Raw genomic sequence first — 15171 nt, forward strand, 5'->3', positions numbered from 1 at the left:
GCGCTCGGACGAGAGCCCGTGCCAGCCCCGGCCCCGGCCCCACCGCGCCGCCGCCGCCCGCCCGGCCGCCCCGCAGCCCCGCCGCCCCGCAGCCCCGCACCGCGCTGGCCAGGCTCCTGCGACAGTGGCCCCGCAGTAAGTTGGCAGGAGCGAGTCCCCTCCGTTCTCGCCTCCCCCGCACCTTTTGAACTTGTTGCTGCTGCTCTGCTCGCCTGCGCCTGGCTTTTGGAAGGTGAAAAGGAGGAGGGAAGCACGGAGGGATGGGGGAAGGGGAAGAAGAGCTCGCTTGAGCTTTATTTATGCTCTCTCGGCGCATCGGATTCGGCTGCTCGCGAGCTGCTTTCTCTCCTCTTCCCTTTCCGGGTGCACGGCGAGGAGAAAGTCTCTATGCAACTAAGCCCCGGCGCGCACTTGGCCAGGTATGTACCGCGGACGCGGCGCGTTCTGCGCGGAAGCAGATGCTGCTGCCGCCACGGCGGCGGCGGCTGCCAGCTCCTGGGCTCTGTAACTGTCACACTGCACCTGAGCTGAACTTGAAAAGAGAGTGAAGGGGCGATTGGGCGAACGCTTTTGGCAGACACAGAGGGTGTTTGTAGACGTGGGGGAGGAGGATCTCTATTAACGCCCCCCACCGTAACCACTGCATCTCTGCAAATACAGCCCGAGGAGTAGAGGCAGCAGCAGCTGGACCCCCAAAGAGAACGTGGGGCAGCGGCTGTGACCGCATCTCCTGAGCTACAACAACAGGTCGCCTTTTTGAGACTCCTTTGGCGGGAAGGGCTACTTGGAAAGGAAGGTTTGAAAGAGTGAGAAGGGTAGGTGTAAGGGTTCCCTAATTCGTCGAAAGAATTCTATTGGGTGACTCTCGTTCTTCTTCTCTATCCTACACTCCACATACTGACCCCACGTTATCCAGACTGTGCCGGGGAGAAATCAAAAACACCTGTTTGAAGAAACGGCTGCACCTGTGTGCTTATTTATGCCAGAGGGTGGCCTAGCCCACCTGCAGGAAGAGATTTGGCTGGGTTCTGTTGAGGGTGATTGTTAGGACGTTGTATTTTGTTGCCATTATTCCAAATACCTGTCTTGGAGGGAAACTTGCCCTTCTGAGAACTGTGACTTTACCAGGAGCCCTATCTTGGAATAAGAGTTACACCTCTGGACCACGTTTCTCACTAGTACTTTGCTTGACTGGAGGAAGTGGGTGACTTGTGGCTGCTTCGGTGACCCATTGTAGACGCCTCGTTACCCTTCTTCCTTCCGCTTCAAGTAATCATGGCGGCGGGGGTGGCAGCGTGGCTGCCTTTTGCAAGGGCAGCGGCTATCGGGTGGATGCCTGTGGCCTCGGGGCCTATGCCGGCTCCCCCGAGGCAGGAGAGGAAAAGGACCCAAGATGCTCTCATTGTGCTGAATGTGAGTGGCACCCGCTTCCAGACGTGGCAGGACACCCTGGAACGTTACCCAGACACTCTACTGGGCAGTTCTGAGAGGGACTTTTTCTACCACCCAGAAACTCAGCAGTATTTCTTTGACCGTGACCCAGACATCTTCCGCCACATCCTGAATTTCTACCGCACTGGGAAGCTCCACTATCCTCGCCACGAGTGCATCTCTGCTTACGATGAAGAACTGGCCTTCTTTGGCCTCATCCCGGAAATCATCGGCGACTGCTGTTATGAGGAGTACAAGGATCGCAGGCGAGAGAACGCCGAGCGCCTGCAGGACGACGCGGATACCGACACCGCTGGAGAGAGCGCCTTGCCCACCATGACTGCAAGGCAGAGGGTCTGGAGGGCCTTCGAGAACCCCCACACCAGCACGATGGCCCTGGTGTTCTACTATGTCACGGGGTTTTTCATTGCCGTCTCTGTCATCGCGAATGTGGTTGAAACAGTGCCGTGCGGATCAAGCCCAGGTCACATTAAAGAACTGCCCTGTGGAGAGCGGTATGCTGTGGCCTTCTTCTGCTTGGACACGGCCTGCGTCATGATCTTCACAGTTGAGTATTTGCTTCGCCTGGCTGCAGCGCCTAGTCGTTACCGTTTTGTGCGTAGTGTCATGAGTATCATCGACGTGGTGGCCATCCTGCCTTATTACATTGGGCTGGTGATGACAGACAATGAGGACGTCAGCGGAGCCTTTGTCACACTCCGAGTCTTCCGGGTCTTCAGGATCTTTAAGTTTTCCCGCCACTCTCAAGGCCTGCGCATCCTGGGGTACACACTGAAGAGTTGTGCCTCAGAATTGGGCTTCTTGCTTTTCTCGCTCACCATGGCTATCATCATCTTCGCTACAGTTATGTTCTACGCAGAGAAGGGGTCTTCGGCTAGCAAGTTCACCAGCATCCCTGCAGCCTTCTGGTATACCATCGTCACCATGACAACACTAGGGTAGGTGCCATAATGGGAAATGGGATGGAGGTTGGGTATGGGTGAGGCGATTGTGGACCCATCAAGGTTACATGGTAACTCCGGGGAAATCATTTGTTTTCTTTCCTGAGTTTAGGAAAGCATTATCTAAATGGTTTGGCAAAACTCTTTTGATCTGTGAAATGGGTATAATACACACGTTGAAGTATTAAGGCATTGCTGGCAAATGTTGATTATTGATGCCTGAAAGTGATAAAGATACAAAGAAATTTTAGAATTCCTGAATATATGAAAGTAGTAGCAATATTTATATTAATATATAAAAATATGACAATGAAAAACAAAATCTATGCCCTAATAAAGACACAAATATATACAATGTATATTGAAATGTCTATAAAGTGGTTCAATGCATTTAAATGAAAAGTTTCCAGGTATACTTGAACTATTATTTTCATATGAATAGATACTTATGGTGTACATTTTTCCTCTAAGAACCATAATTCCTATTTTACATCGTAATACATAGATTGTAGATGTAATTATCAAAGTATTTTATAATATATATGCACATATTCATATGTATGCACTTTAATTATGGTTGATAGGTTATTCAGTGTTTTAGAATATCAGAGCTGAAACTGATCAACTCTACAATATGCAGTGGAATTAAATTTGCAACATATTTCAAACTCTAGGTTCATAGTTTCAAAAAAAGAAGCAAAAGACTGTCATCCACACATTTTTTTTTTAGAATCTACAGATCCCATCAGGCAATGGGTCCACACCCATTAAATACACATAGAAGATAGAGCAGTATCTGGTAAGATTGATGGTCACCAAGGCTGGCTGTATTATAAAATTTGGGGTCCTAATTTCCTTTTAGAATTTTTTTGTGAATTCTTTTTTGGGGGTATAATGAAGTTCTGCAACCAAAGGGACAAATTTCTGAATTCATGCTGTTGTTTTTAATAGACTTTTAGGGCTAGAATTAAGTTTTTTTAGGTAGTAGAGAAAAGGAAAGGAGGCAAATGATTAATAATGTTAAACTGCAGAAAAGTAGCAGCATTTTACATATTAGAGAATCTAATAAAATAAAATGGTTAGATCCTTTTACTTTTATGAGTTCTTAGATAAGCTGGGGAGTGATGTGAGTGCCTTTTCTTCAGCTTTATGCTACTATTCTTGCATAGGTAATCAGTTCAGTGAGGATTTGGTAATGGCTATAAGAAAAAAGTTATTCCCAAGCCTACTCTTCAAGCTTTGTGTTTCTGGATAATTTAATTGGCTTCTTTAAATGACATTGTGGTTAAAGTCAACTTAATTTTATTAGACATATTGTGTTGTACAGAATTTCTCATGTCATGTGGCCAGCTAATGGAATATTTTATATATGAAGAATTTTAGGCTAGGTTAAACAAGAAATTGTGGTAAAGAAAAATACAATGATTTATGATTTTTATTTAGTCTCATATTTTTTTAAAGACCTACTGGTACATTTAAAAAAATGAATTAGTGAAAATCCATGTTCTACTTCTTATATTTCCTTTTTATCTTGTTGGCAAATTTGTGACAGTTTGTAAGGATAAGGATGATGCAGAATGCCTTCACAGTGTAGGTGCTGATTCTTTATCAAAGAGGTTTGTTTTTGTTGTCTTGTCATTTTGTAGCAGGAGATCCTTATTAAGGACAAATGGGTAGTGCAAATCACCATCATGACGTCAAATTAGAAGTACACCTGAATAAAAAAGATTCTGTTTTAATAGGAAGGGAGAACTATTAAAATGAAATACACTTTAAAAATTTGGTATGTATGGCTGTGTTTCTTGAGGTATCAGTGAATCATTTTAATGCTATATAGTGTCTATATGATTGAATATAGGTGTGAAAAGAATGTTGATGAGAATTCTAATTTCATGTAGCTAATAGTTCTATACTAGACTTGAGAAGTTAGCATTATTTTAAAACTTGTTTCTGGAAATGACCTTCCAATTTTTATTTTATTTTGAAGCTTATTTTTGTTTCAAGGAAAATATGAGACAACATTAAACATTAGTGACAATTTTTTTATTATGTAAATAAAATACTTAAAAGCACCCATTTTTGAAAATATTTAAGAAATTGAATTATATTGCCTGAGTAAAATCTATGCAGTGGATTTTGTTCACATGTTTCATAGGTAAGTAAGTGGATTAGAAGCATTGAATACACACACTTTCTCAGAACTTGGAAGCTAAGTGGAAGTTACTTTAAAGACTTAGCTTCACTGAATTTGAACATTTTAATTTTCAGGAAATTAAGCTAATTAATGATCCTGATGGAATAGAGCAGTCATACTTTTAAGATGTGGAAATGTCGATGTAATCAAAATGAGAACATATATGGACACTTGACAAATCATATGCTTTATAATATAACAGAATTTCATAGAAAAATGTCTTTAATTTCTCATCAAAATATATTATGTATTGTACCCTGAAGAAACAGATTCTTATAAGCCCTGCCTTTTTGGTGCCATCTTTGTGACTCAGTTATTTAATAATACAAAATATTCAATAAAAGCCATTGCCTAACTTTATTGTTTAGGCTGTAGTTCTATACTTAGAGGATGAAGTGTAAGGTGCAAACTTTCTGGGAAATAATAGTTGAAGCCAATATCCAACTATGTCTGAGTGATTATCAAGAGTTATCTGAGCTCTTTATGGGGCTATTAATTTTAATGGAGCTAAATGTTCTTCAATTAGTGATAATAGAAGTGAAAATGTGATTGTAAACAGTGGTTATTGAAAGTTCCAGCTCGTATGAACGTTATCTACATGAGAATAAATAACCAAGAGCTTTGTCATTCAGGACTGGCAGAATCATTTGCAGCTTCTAGACTATTTTAGACAATATTCAGTTGGTTTTATGATCTAAAGAACTGAGTGTGTCTATCTTAGAACCAAGGTGTATTTGTATCACCATTTTATTTGCTCCTTGAAATATCAAATATATCGGTAGACTATAACTTGACTATGCTTACTGTATAAGTCATTACTTAATCTATCAGAAAAATGAATGCTTTAAAAATAGTTTTCAGGCTACTTAATTTCCTACTAAAGTAGGAAACATAGAAAGCACAGTTTAAAAAAAATGAAAAAATAATGTCAGAATTTTTTTTAAGTGTTTAGATTGAGTAATCAGGTAGCTCTGTTCCTCCATTTCATCCCTTCTTTCTGAGCGCATTTCACAGGTCCCTGAATCACCCTTTTATCCACCCGGCTCCCCTTTCCATAATGTAAACTCTAGTTACTGCCATTAATTGCCTTAGTAGAAAAAGAACCTGGAACTCCTCTTTTGTCCTAAACTCGTTTGGAAAATAACATCCAGTTGTTATTTTTCATTTAGATTGTAGTACTCAAATCTTGCTAAACTTAGGAAATTTCCAAGTGTTCACCAATAATCAAAAACTATTTTGTAAAAATGTACTAGACAGTGTCAAGCTTCAGTTTACTATTGCACCTCATACACATGATCTGGAAATTAGAAGTGGTACCAGGTGGCACATTAAATAATTGAAGGGTTATTATTATGTTAAGTAATATAAATATTTGCATTCTTGGTCTTATTACCATTTAGACAATTTCTTTAAAAGAAGGGATCATATTACTCATAATATAAAACTTAAGAATTTCAGGAGTGTTATTTTTGTGGTTCATCTCACTTTAATTTTAAAACAAAATTGTTTTCATCAAAGTTTTCAATATGGGAAAGTTGCTACATGGCATTTCTGTAAAGTTTATGTTTAGAGAGAAATTTTATTATTTTAACGATATAAATTATATTCTGATTTCAGAACAAATTCTGGAAAGTAAAAATTTAATTTGTATTATATATTTGTCTAAAACAAATACGGTGGCGTTACATCTTTGCTGCCAGAAAACTTAGCGTAATTGCCATATTTCAATTTTTGTGCATTTGATGAATTACTATTTTAAGGAACAACAAAAAAGCAGAAAAGTTTTCACTTAAATTTTCATAGCAATGTATCAGGGAAATTCCTTTTTTAGAATGGCATACTTTGAAATAATTTATCATATGCATATATATGATCATATCTATGATATACGATAACATTATGTTATAATTATATATTATTAAAGAGAAGGATAAACTTTTAAATACTATTCTCCTGATACCTGTCAGTATTCTGATTATATAGCTTTGGGTAATGATGGGAGTATATCTTGCAGAATCATTTATGTAGAGACTTAAAGTTTACCCAGCTGTTACTGAAATGGGTGAAATTATCTTCCCTTGTGCCAACATCTATACATAAATATTGCTAGTGCATTAATATAAAACTCTTTAAAAGGTAGGAAGTACCAAAATTTATCTTTCTGGTGAAGTGCCATAATATGAGTAACATCTATTTTTATTTTGACATACTATGACATATTTGTGTAAAGTTCTTTATAGAAAATGTTAGTTGATGGAAGTTGAAAATGAACTTTTAAAGAAATGTAGAGAAATGTGGTATGTATTCCTCTTTTAGCCTTACAAGTAACCAAATCTTATGTGTCTTCATTTTGTTTTAGCCATCACTTGAATTAGAGACAATATTTGATGTGGAATTTAAAAATATGTATGTTAATCCAGCCTGTAGTACTTTAGCATTTACTTGGTTGCCAGACAGAGGTATTTCAGAAAAGGGTTAATATGTGTTATTTCAACATAATACCCTAGAGAAAACGCTATTTTTAAATTTTCAGTGGGTCTGTTACGCTATTCTTTTTTATTTTTAATTTTCCTTTAGACTACTGATAAACTGTCTTATTTTATTTTTATATTTACATCACTTACTTCTGAACATTCCTCTCAATTATACTCATCTTTGAAAATGAGTCACAAAGTTCAAATTTCTTATTACCTGATCTCTACATTCCTAGTGGAAGAAAAGTGACCCATCATTTATTTAAAATTAATAATTTTGTTCATTTAAGAATTGTGTGGCTTGTCCATAGTTACATAATTGGATACCAGCAATATTTTTTGAAATTTCACTTTTATACTCATTTTCTTCTGAAGACCCTAAAACATTATCTAGAAATGTGTTATAATAATTATCGGGACTGCTGCTGATTATATAGGGATAAGAGAAGGAATACATTTGCTATTTATTCTATTAATGTAGTGCATTTCTCTCTTAGTTCTATTGATGTGACTCATTCCACATTCCTCAATATCACTGCTGGCTCTGCATTTATTCAAACAGCACTGGGGTTTATCATAATGGTGCCCATCTGATATAATACAACCTTGTATTCTCATCCAGTGAACTTTCAGGCCGTTTGGCGGCAAACTACTCAATGGTGAATCTTTTACCTGGCCTGATGGAAAAGAATTCAGTTATTTTGCCCTAATTTCCTGAAAGAGTTGGCCTATGAGTCCTTAAAAATATGCAATTTAACTTCTCTTTCATTGAAAGAACACAAATGGTGAAATAAACATTCACTGAAAAGGAAGTATATTTTTTCCTTTAAAGTTGTGATAATGAATTCATTCCCTTTCCTCCCTTCTACTCTCTGTATGTCTTATATTGTTTTCTAAGCAGGGATACACACACACATGTATGCATGTATGTATGTATTTATGTACATATGTATGTATAAGCATTGCTCTCCCACTAGCTTCTGCAGCTAGATTTGATGATGTGGGATAGCGTCTGATATTGAAAAAAAAAAAAAAAACCCAGGGTGAAACACCATTTTTGTGCATATTTGCACTGCTCTTTGAATGTTTTGCCCTTTAGTTTTCTCCTTTGAGAGGCAGCCTTTACATTGACCTTCTCCATGAAGGCTTTTCAGCCCCCTAAGCAAGCCTACGTCATTTATAGTTGGAACTGTGCTTGATATTAGTAAGTGCCATTTTTATATATAATTTATGGTTTTACCTCTTGACTTTCTAACTAAATTGAAAGGCTTTTGAGGTTTGAGTGTATACCTTCTGGGGAGTTATTACCTAGTTCGGTGCTCAAATGCAGGAAAATATCTATGTTAATGTGTTGCTGATCATGGTGTGAGATGGCACTTGTACGCCATGGAGAGCTCCTTAGCCATGGAGCTGTGCCATCTCAACATTAGCAATAATCTGCTACTCTTAAGCCAAATTATTTTGCTTTGTTCAATGTTAAAAGTATTTACATTTGTTATTTGAACATTTTGTCCTCTCATCTACTAAATGTACCCTTTTAATTTTTCTCTTTTTGACTGGGAAGGGCTGTGAGACCTCAACTTTTTCATCCATAACTAACTACTCTGCAAAGGCTAGAATTAATGGCTGCCAATTGCCATTTTCTTGAACAGTTTGATTTCTGGTGAAGTCCAGGTAAATTGCGGATGCCTTTGGGAAGCATATGGAGATGCTTCATGTTATAAGTGAATCAACATAGAAATATACTACCTTCCCTTGAAAGCCCAGTTCCTTATGTAAACACGAGTAGCTTAAAAAGCCCATGGGTCAACAGATACTTTGGTGATGCTTCATCACTAGAAAAGTGTTCTCTCTTACCAGTAACACAAGCTGGAACTCTTGTTTTTCATCCAGGTTTTCTCATTTATGCATAAAATAGAATTTTTTAAAATAGGGAAATATTGTCTGTAAATGACATAGGAGATAGATGCAATTTCTGTCAGGAAAAGCTCAATGTAATCACCATCAGGAAGAAGTTAACATTCTAAGAAATTAAAAGGCAGATTACAAAATGTAAAGATAAATGTAGGTATATATTCTAGCATAACGCAATCCATTTTGCCTTGGGAATTTTGACAAGTCTATTATGTAATGATCTAAATCATTAAAAGTGTGGGGGGAGTAGGGAATGAGTTACTAGAGGTTAATAATGAGAAAAAATAACATTGAAAGAGTAGGATGACAGTTGAGATAATGTCAAATAGAATGGGAAGATTTTGTTCTAAAAGTAAAAGGTCTTGTCTTTTTTGCTTTTATGTGGACCTAATTCTTCCATCTTCTTCATTTTCTTCACTTTTAACAATATCAGTAATAGTGCTCTTGGAAACCCAAAATAATACCAGTAACATACACTCTCAGGGAATCAGACTGTGGATCACAGAGTTCAATTCAACATAATAGACCTTTGTTGATCACTTGCTACCTGTCATTGATCACAGCAGTAACCAAAAGGTCAACTTTCTCACCTTAAGAACTATTTAAAACTAAAATAGTGGAAGAGTCAGAAATAAAAATGTAAATATATGATATAATGCCATGTAGAGATGAGTGCTATGAACAAAATACATCTGGGTAACAAGCCTGCTATTTTGCATAGGGGACAAACAAGGCTTTTCCAAGGGGTTGGCATTTAAGCCAATGGCTGATTAAAGTGATGAAATGACTTTCTGACTATCTGGATGAAGAGAATTAGAGGAAGAGAGAAAAGGAGTACAAAGACTTCAAGGTGGGATGAAGTTTCATCAATTCTATCTAATGTCCCTGTAATAGAAGCAAAGAGAGTAAGGGGCTTAGTAGCAAATGGAATCTGAAAAGTAGTTGGGACTAGACTATGTAGGATATGATAGACCACAGTAAAGACTTCTGATTTCATTTAAGATGAAAGGGGGAGCCATTAGAGAGTTGTGAGCATGGTAGGGATAGGATATGATTTCTGTGTTAAAAGGAGCACATGCTGTAAAACATTTAAAACATTTTTAAATGGTCAAATTAAAATTGTTTACCATGAATAAATTTTCATCCTTCATTAGTTTTTTATATTTACCTTAGCTTAAAATTTATATCCAATTATTCAGGAGATTATCTAAAAAATGAGTATTTTCTAATACATAAGTAAATTGTTACTAATAACACAAATAAAACTAGTTCAAATGAAAACTGAATTCCATATTTTAGCTGAAAAGACAAGGCTAGTGCTCAGTGGATATGGAATTATTTGGGAACTGATGCAGATAATTATTTCTTTTGAATATAGATTTGCATACTTAATAGTTGTCAATTCTAATATTAGTGTTCAAGAATATTACACACATTTTGAATTCTAGTTAAAGGATTTTCATTCCTTTTTTGTCACTTTGCAGTAGGTACATATATATCTTTTCCAGGTGTTTTGTTAGTTATATAAGCCTGAAAGACAAAATGGCTTACATACCTTAAAATCTGTGAAGATTGCCATAGGATATATATTTTTCAACACAAATTAAATTGAGACCATGTTTATAGCAGATGTGTGATGAAAACTTGCAGAAGCAATGCTTTGATAAGAATCACCATGCTGAAGAATAAACTATAACCATGAATGGATAATTGGAAATACATGGGTTTGGAGAAAGAAAAATTGGATTAACAACATAAAAATGCAAAAAAAGGGTATGCTTTCCAGATGAACAAATTGTGAAAATAGTTTTTGAATCTAGAGGAATTCAGTGTGGCCTCTCACCTTAGCATGCTGTTTCCATGAAGACATTTGCCCTCTAGATAACTCTGCATCTTACCCAGTTCTTTCCAGAGGCCTATTTCCTGATAAGGAAGCAAGGATTCATGGGGGCTAACACACACACACACACACACACACACACACACACACACGCACACACGCACACGCACAGACACACACACGCGCGCACTCCAGCCATTCACTGGTTTCCTTTCGTCATGCTGTAGAAATTAAGGCTGTCTAACCCTATACCATCTTAGTGCACTTTGGAAAAATGAAATTCTTCTCCATATTGTTTTAGATAGCACATTCAAACTTATGAAAATATGTCTAGATTGTATCAAATGAGGTGTTTTTGTATTCTTCTTAAATTAGATCAACCTAATAATGCACATTAGAAACAATATTGAATCAGAAAGGAATGTGCCCTACAGGCTATTCCTAATGTTTGATTTTTTGCTTTGGTCTAGAAGTATTAGAGTCATGGAATTTTGACTTGCTAGGCTCGTTAGAAATCATTTTGTAGAAATGTCTCAGTTTATACTTGAAGAAACTAAGTTAGAGTGTAGTCATGAAATTTATATAAAATTATAGGGTCTAGTTAGTTGAAGAATCTAAGCTAGATTTCTGGAAGATCATTTGAAGTCCAGTGTTCTTTACAGCACAATACACTGGAGGGTTCCCCCATTATATTTCTTTCTCTACTTTATGCCTATTTCCACCATTAAACAAAATATTAAAAACATAACAGAGCAGCATCACCAAGCAGTGTATGTGCAAGTCTAAAAGTTTCCCCATGTTATAATTAAAACTCTGATGATGACTTTGTATTTTATTTGTAATTTTTAATCTAACGAGAGACTGAACTAGTAACAAAGATAAATAAATTCATGTAATACATAACAGGAAATTAAGAATATTGTTCCACTGGTATTACTTTTACTGTGACCTTTTTGAGCTGAGAAATAAAGCATAGCAGTTGTAACTTGCATTTTATTCAACTCAATGATTTGTCGCTGGGTTCCTTTTATTTTTTCAACCTGAAAATATTTACTCTGGTAAGAACACTGTATTTATATTTTCACAATGCAGAATATTTTATTGTCTTCAGTTATGTGTTTAAATTCAAGGCTGAACATATCATAGCCAATAATATGGAAAACATCAAACCTGAAAATATCTCACAAGACTAGTTTACTTATTCTTGTGAAATTAGGTATGAGAATTGATGTTGATAGTCAATTGGTTTTCAGATACTTTATTGTATCTGAATATACAATCAAGAAAGTATTAACAGTCTTTTTGTTCATATTGTCTATTTTATTAGAACATTACTATAGTTAGAAAAAATGCACTAATTTCAAAACATCTCATAGACATTCACAAGAGGATACATCACTGTGAAATAGGACATAAGAATAGATGTTAAAAATAAATTACTTCCATTTCAGTAAATTCTTAATTATGGAAATTCAAATGAATATTTTTCCAATCTTTTATAGATTGCCTTGCATTTTTTTAATGTTTGCAATAAAGGGCAGTTGTTTTGAAAAACATAATTAACTTAGAAGTATACATGTTGATCTGTTGTCTGCTATTACTTTTTTAACATGGAATTTCAGCTTTTGCATTTAAAATTGTATTAATTTGATGCAAAATCTCAGAAGATAACACAATAAATATCCTATTACAAAGAAAAAGAATGTAGTTTAGAAAATGGCTCTCGACTCTTCTTTGTGGAAATAGGACACTTTATTTACTTTATTCAGGGTTGGCATGGTCCTAGAGTAGTGATAAGTAAAGTGCCTATCAATTTAGCAAAGAACTTTATTATTTTTATAGAAAGAGTCCAAATACATTCATAGTTATCTAAATGAAAGGTAAGATTTCTTTATCTTAAAAAAAGCTAAAGGGAGGATTTTTTTTCAGTCAAGTAGCAAATGTTGGCAATATATTCTGAAATACACTATATTAAGCAAAAACTATGAATAAATTAAGAAATCACTTTATAGACCACTCACATTCCTTTTACTTCTGTTTCCTTTATTATTTTCCACACTATTTAATTCACAATTTTTGGATCTGTACATACTATTTTAATATTACTAAAATATGTGTGAATGTGTAATGTGTACTCAAATCTGCATTTTGGGAAGCACACACATATACACCAATACAAAAATGTACAGATGTGTAAATCAATATTATATACAGATGCATATGTGGATATATAGCTATATGCCCAATCTTATTTTGCTGGGAAACATAACCTATTGATGATAATATTTTTAAGAAGATTTGGGGATGTGGGAGATAGGAAAAGCCATTTTAAATTTCACTTTGCAAAATAACATTACAAATAGGTGCTATATGAGGGATTGCTATTATATTGTTATTACTATTGACTATATAACAGTATTAAATATAGTACATATTTGCCTTGCATTGGAGTAAGTCTCTAGTGTATCACATCAGTAGACAATTAGGCAGGAAATAATTACTGAAGAGTTGTTGATTGATGACACACCATAAATCAAAAGGAATTTCCTATTTAGAAATTGGAATTTTGAGTCACCATACAAAACATATTTTTAGGTTAGAAATCCAACATTTAGTGATTTTGGGTTACCAAATTATAAAACTCTTATGACTCTATCAGACTTGTTTTGAAATTATATACTTAGTCATTCCTTCATTACTTTTTTACTCTATGCATTTTCAAGGAGGAGTTGCAACAGTTTATTGTCGAATAAACAGAAATGATTAGGCAAGCATCAAGTATTAAAGGTGACAGAAAGTGATGGAGAATAAAAATTATGTTGAATAAAACATTGCTGAGCATAAAATCAGCTTTGAAATTCCTGGTGGACGAAGAAAAGCAGGAAGTATAGTATTATATGTTTCATAGGTATTTAAGAAAAGAAAGTATCTTATTTCATGAAGAGTTTTTTAGAGAATACTATCTAATAGAAATTTGGGGCAAAATCAGTATAAGCAGGTTATTTAACAACATAATAAAGTGTGGCTGCACCAGTAGTTTCACAAAATATTTAGAAATATTTTTGATTGGGCTATACCATATACAAATTTTTATAAAGCAAAGTGATAATATATATACACATAAAGGTGTTTTTGTAAGAAATATACATAATTATCAAAATACATAACTCCCAGATGATTGTGAGATTCATATATAGAGTTTAGTAAATCTAGAGCGATGTTTCTTAATACAGACTGAGGATCATCAGGATTAGGATCACCTGGAATACTTATTAAAAATGAATATTCTGGGAGTTCACCTAAAGCAATTTAAATAGTCTTTGCAGGTGGGAACCATGATGTCAGCATTTTCAATTCTCACATCAAATATAAGAACCACTGAAGAATGCCCTCTCAGCCTATTTCTATCATTTTCATCCTATTTTGACTTCAGCTAGAAGTTTGAGTGACAGTTAAAGCAAACCATTTAAGGCTGGATGTGGTGGCTCACACCTAAAATCCCAGCAATTTAAGAGGTGGGTGGATCACTTGAGATCAGGAGTTCAAGACCAGCCTGACCAGCATAGTGAAATACTGTCTCTACTAAAAATACACAAGCATGGTGGAGTGCACCTGTAATCCCAGATACTTGGGAGGCTGAAGTAGGAGAATCACTTGAACCTGGGAGGCAGAGGTTGCAGTGAGCCGAGATTGCACCCCACACTCCAACCTGGGTGACAGAGTGAAACTATGTCCCAACAACAACAAGACATTTAAAACTATGATCTACTAGCTAAAGTGCTTGTTTTCAATTTTATTTATTAGATATTATAGATAGAAAATCAGAAGTCTTGAATACAGGTAAAAAACCAATGCTTTATTGCAAAAGCCATATCTTATCACGTGCTAAGGTATAAGGTTTCAGAGATAACAATCATTAATCAGTGTTTAGGAGACCAACTGGACTAAAGAAAATACAGTTGCTTCCTTTTGGGAATTTAGGATTGTGAGCTTTTAAAGCTACTGATTTTCTAACATTGTCAAGGATAGGTAGGCTGAGCTTTTCTTAGTAGAGGCAGAAGATAATCGACCAATTGGTCGTAATAAAAGTAAAGAAAATGGAATTAGATAAAAGCCTCTGAACAAAGGAGGAGCTTACGAAAAAGAAGACAGCACAAAGTATGAAGACACTCTAAATCTTATGAAACTAGAATAGTCTTTGGGTATGTTTTTTCTCCTTTTACTCTTTCTTTCTTTTATATAAACAGAAGTTGATTTGAAAGGGTTTACTTTCCAAAGAAGATAATTTTTAATCACATGTAAGGGATTTCAAATGTGCAGGACCTAAAGATAGAAAACAAATTACTGGTGGATTCT

At 35.7% G+C, this 15171-nt stretch overlaps 1 protein-coding gene across 1 annotated transcript in view; it reads left to right on the top strand.

The window, feature by feature from the left end:
• The first annotated feature begins 323 nt into the window (after nucleotides 1-323).
• Nucleotides 324-15171, top strand: part of KCND2 (potassium voltage-gated channel subfamily D member 2) — a 477238-nt gene continuing 462390 nt past the window's right edge. Inside the window, exon 1 of the mRNA XM_004046110.5 lies at nucleotides 324-2390. Coding sequence (XP_004046158.1) covers nucleotides 1276-2390 — 1115 coding nt within the window. The 5' untranslated portion in view covers nucleotides 324-1275. The remainder of the gene's footprint in view (nucleotides 2391-15171) is intronic.

This window comes from Gorilla gorilla, chromosome 6 (assembly GCF_029281585.2).
Source record: "Gorilla gorilla gorilla isolate KB3781 chromosome 6, NHGRI_mGorGor1-v2.1_pri, whole genome shotgun sequence".
Lineage (NCBI taxonomy): Eukaryota > Metazoa > Chordata > Mammalia > Primates > Hominidae > Gorilla > Gorilla gorilla.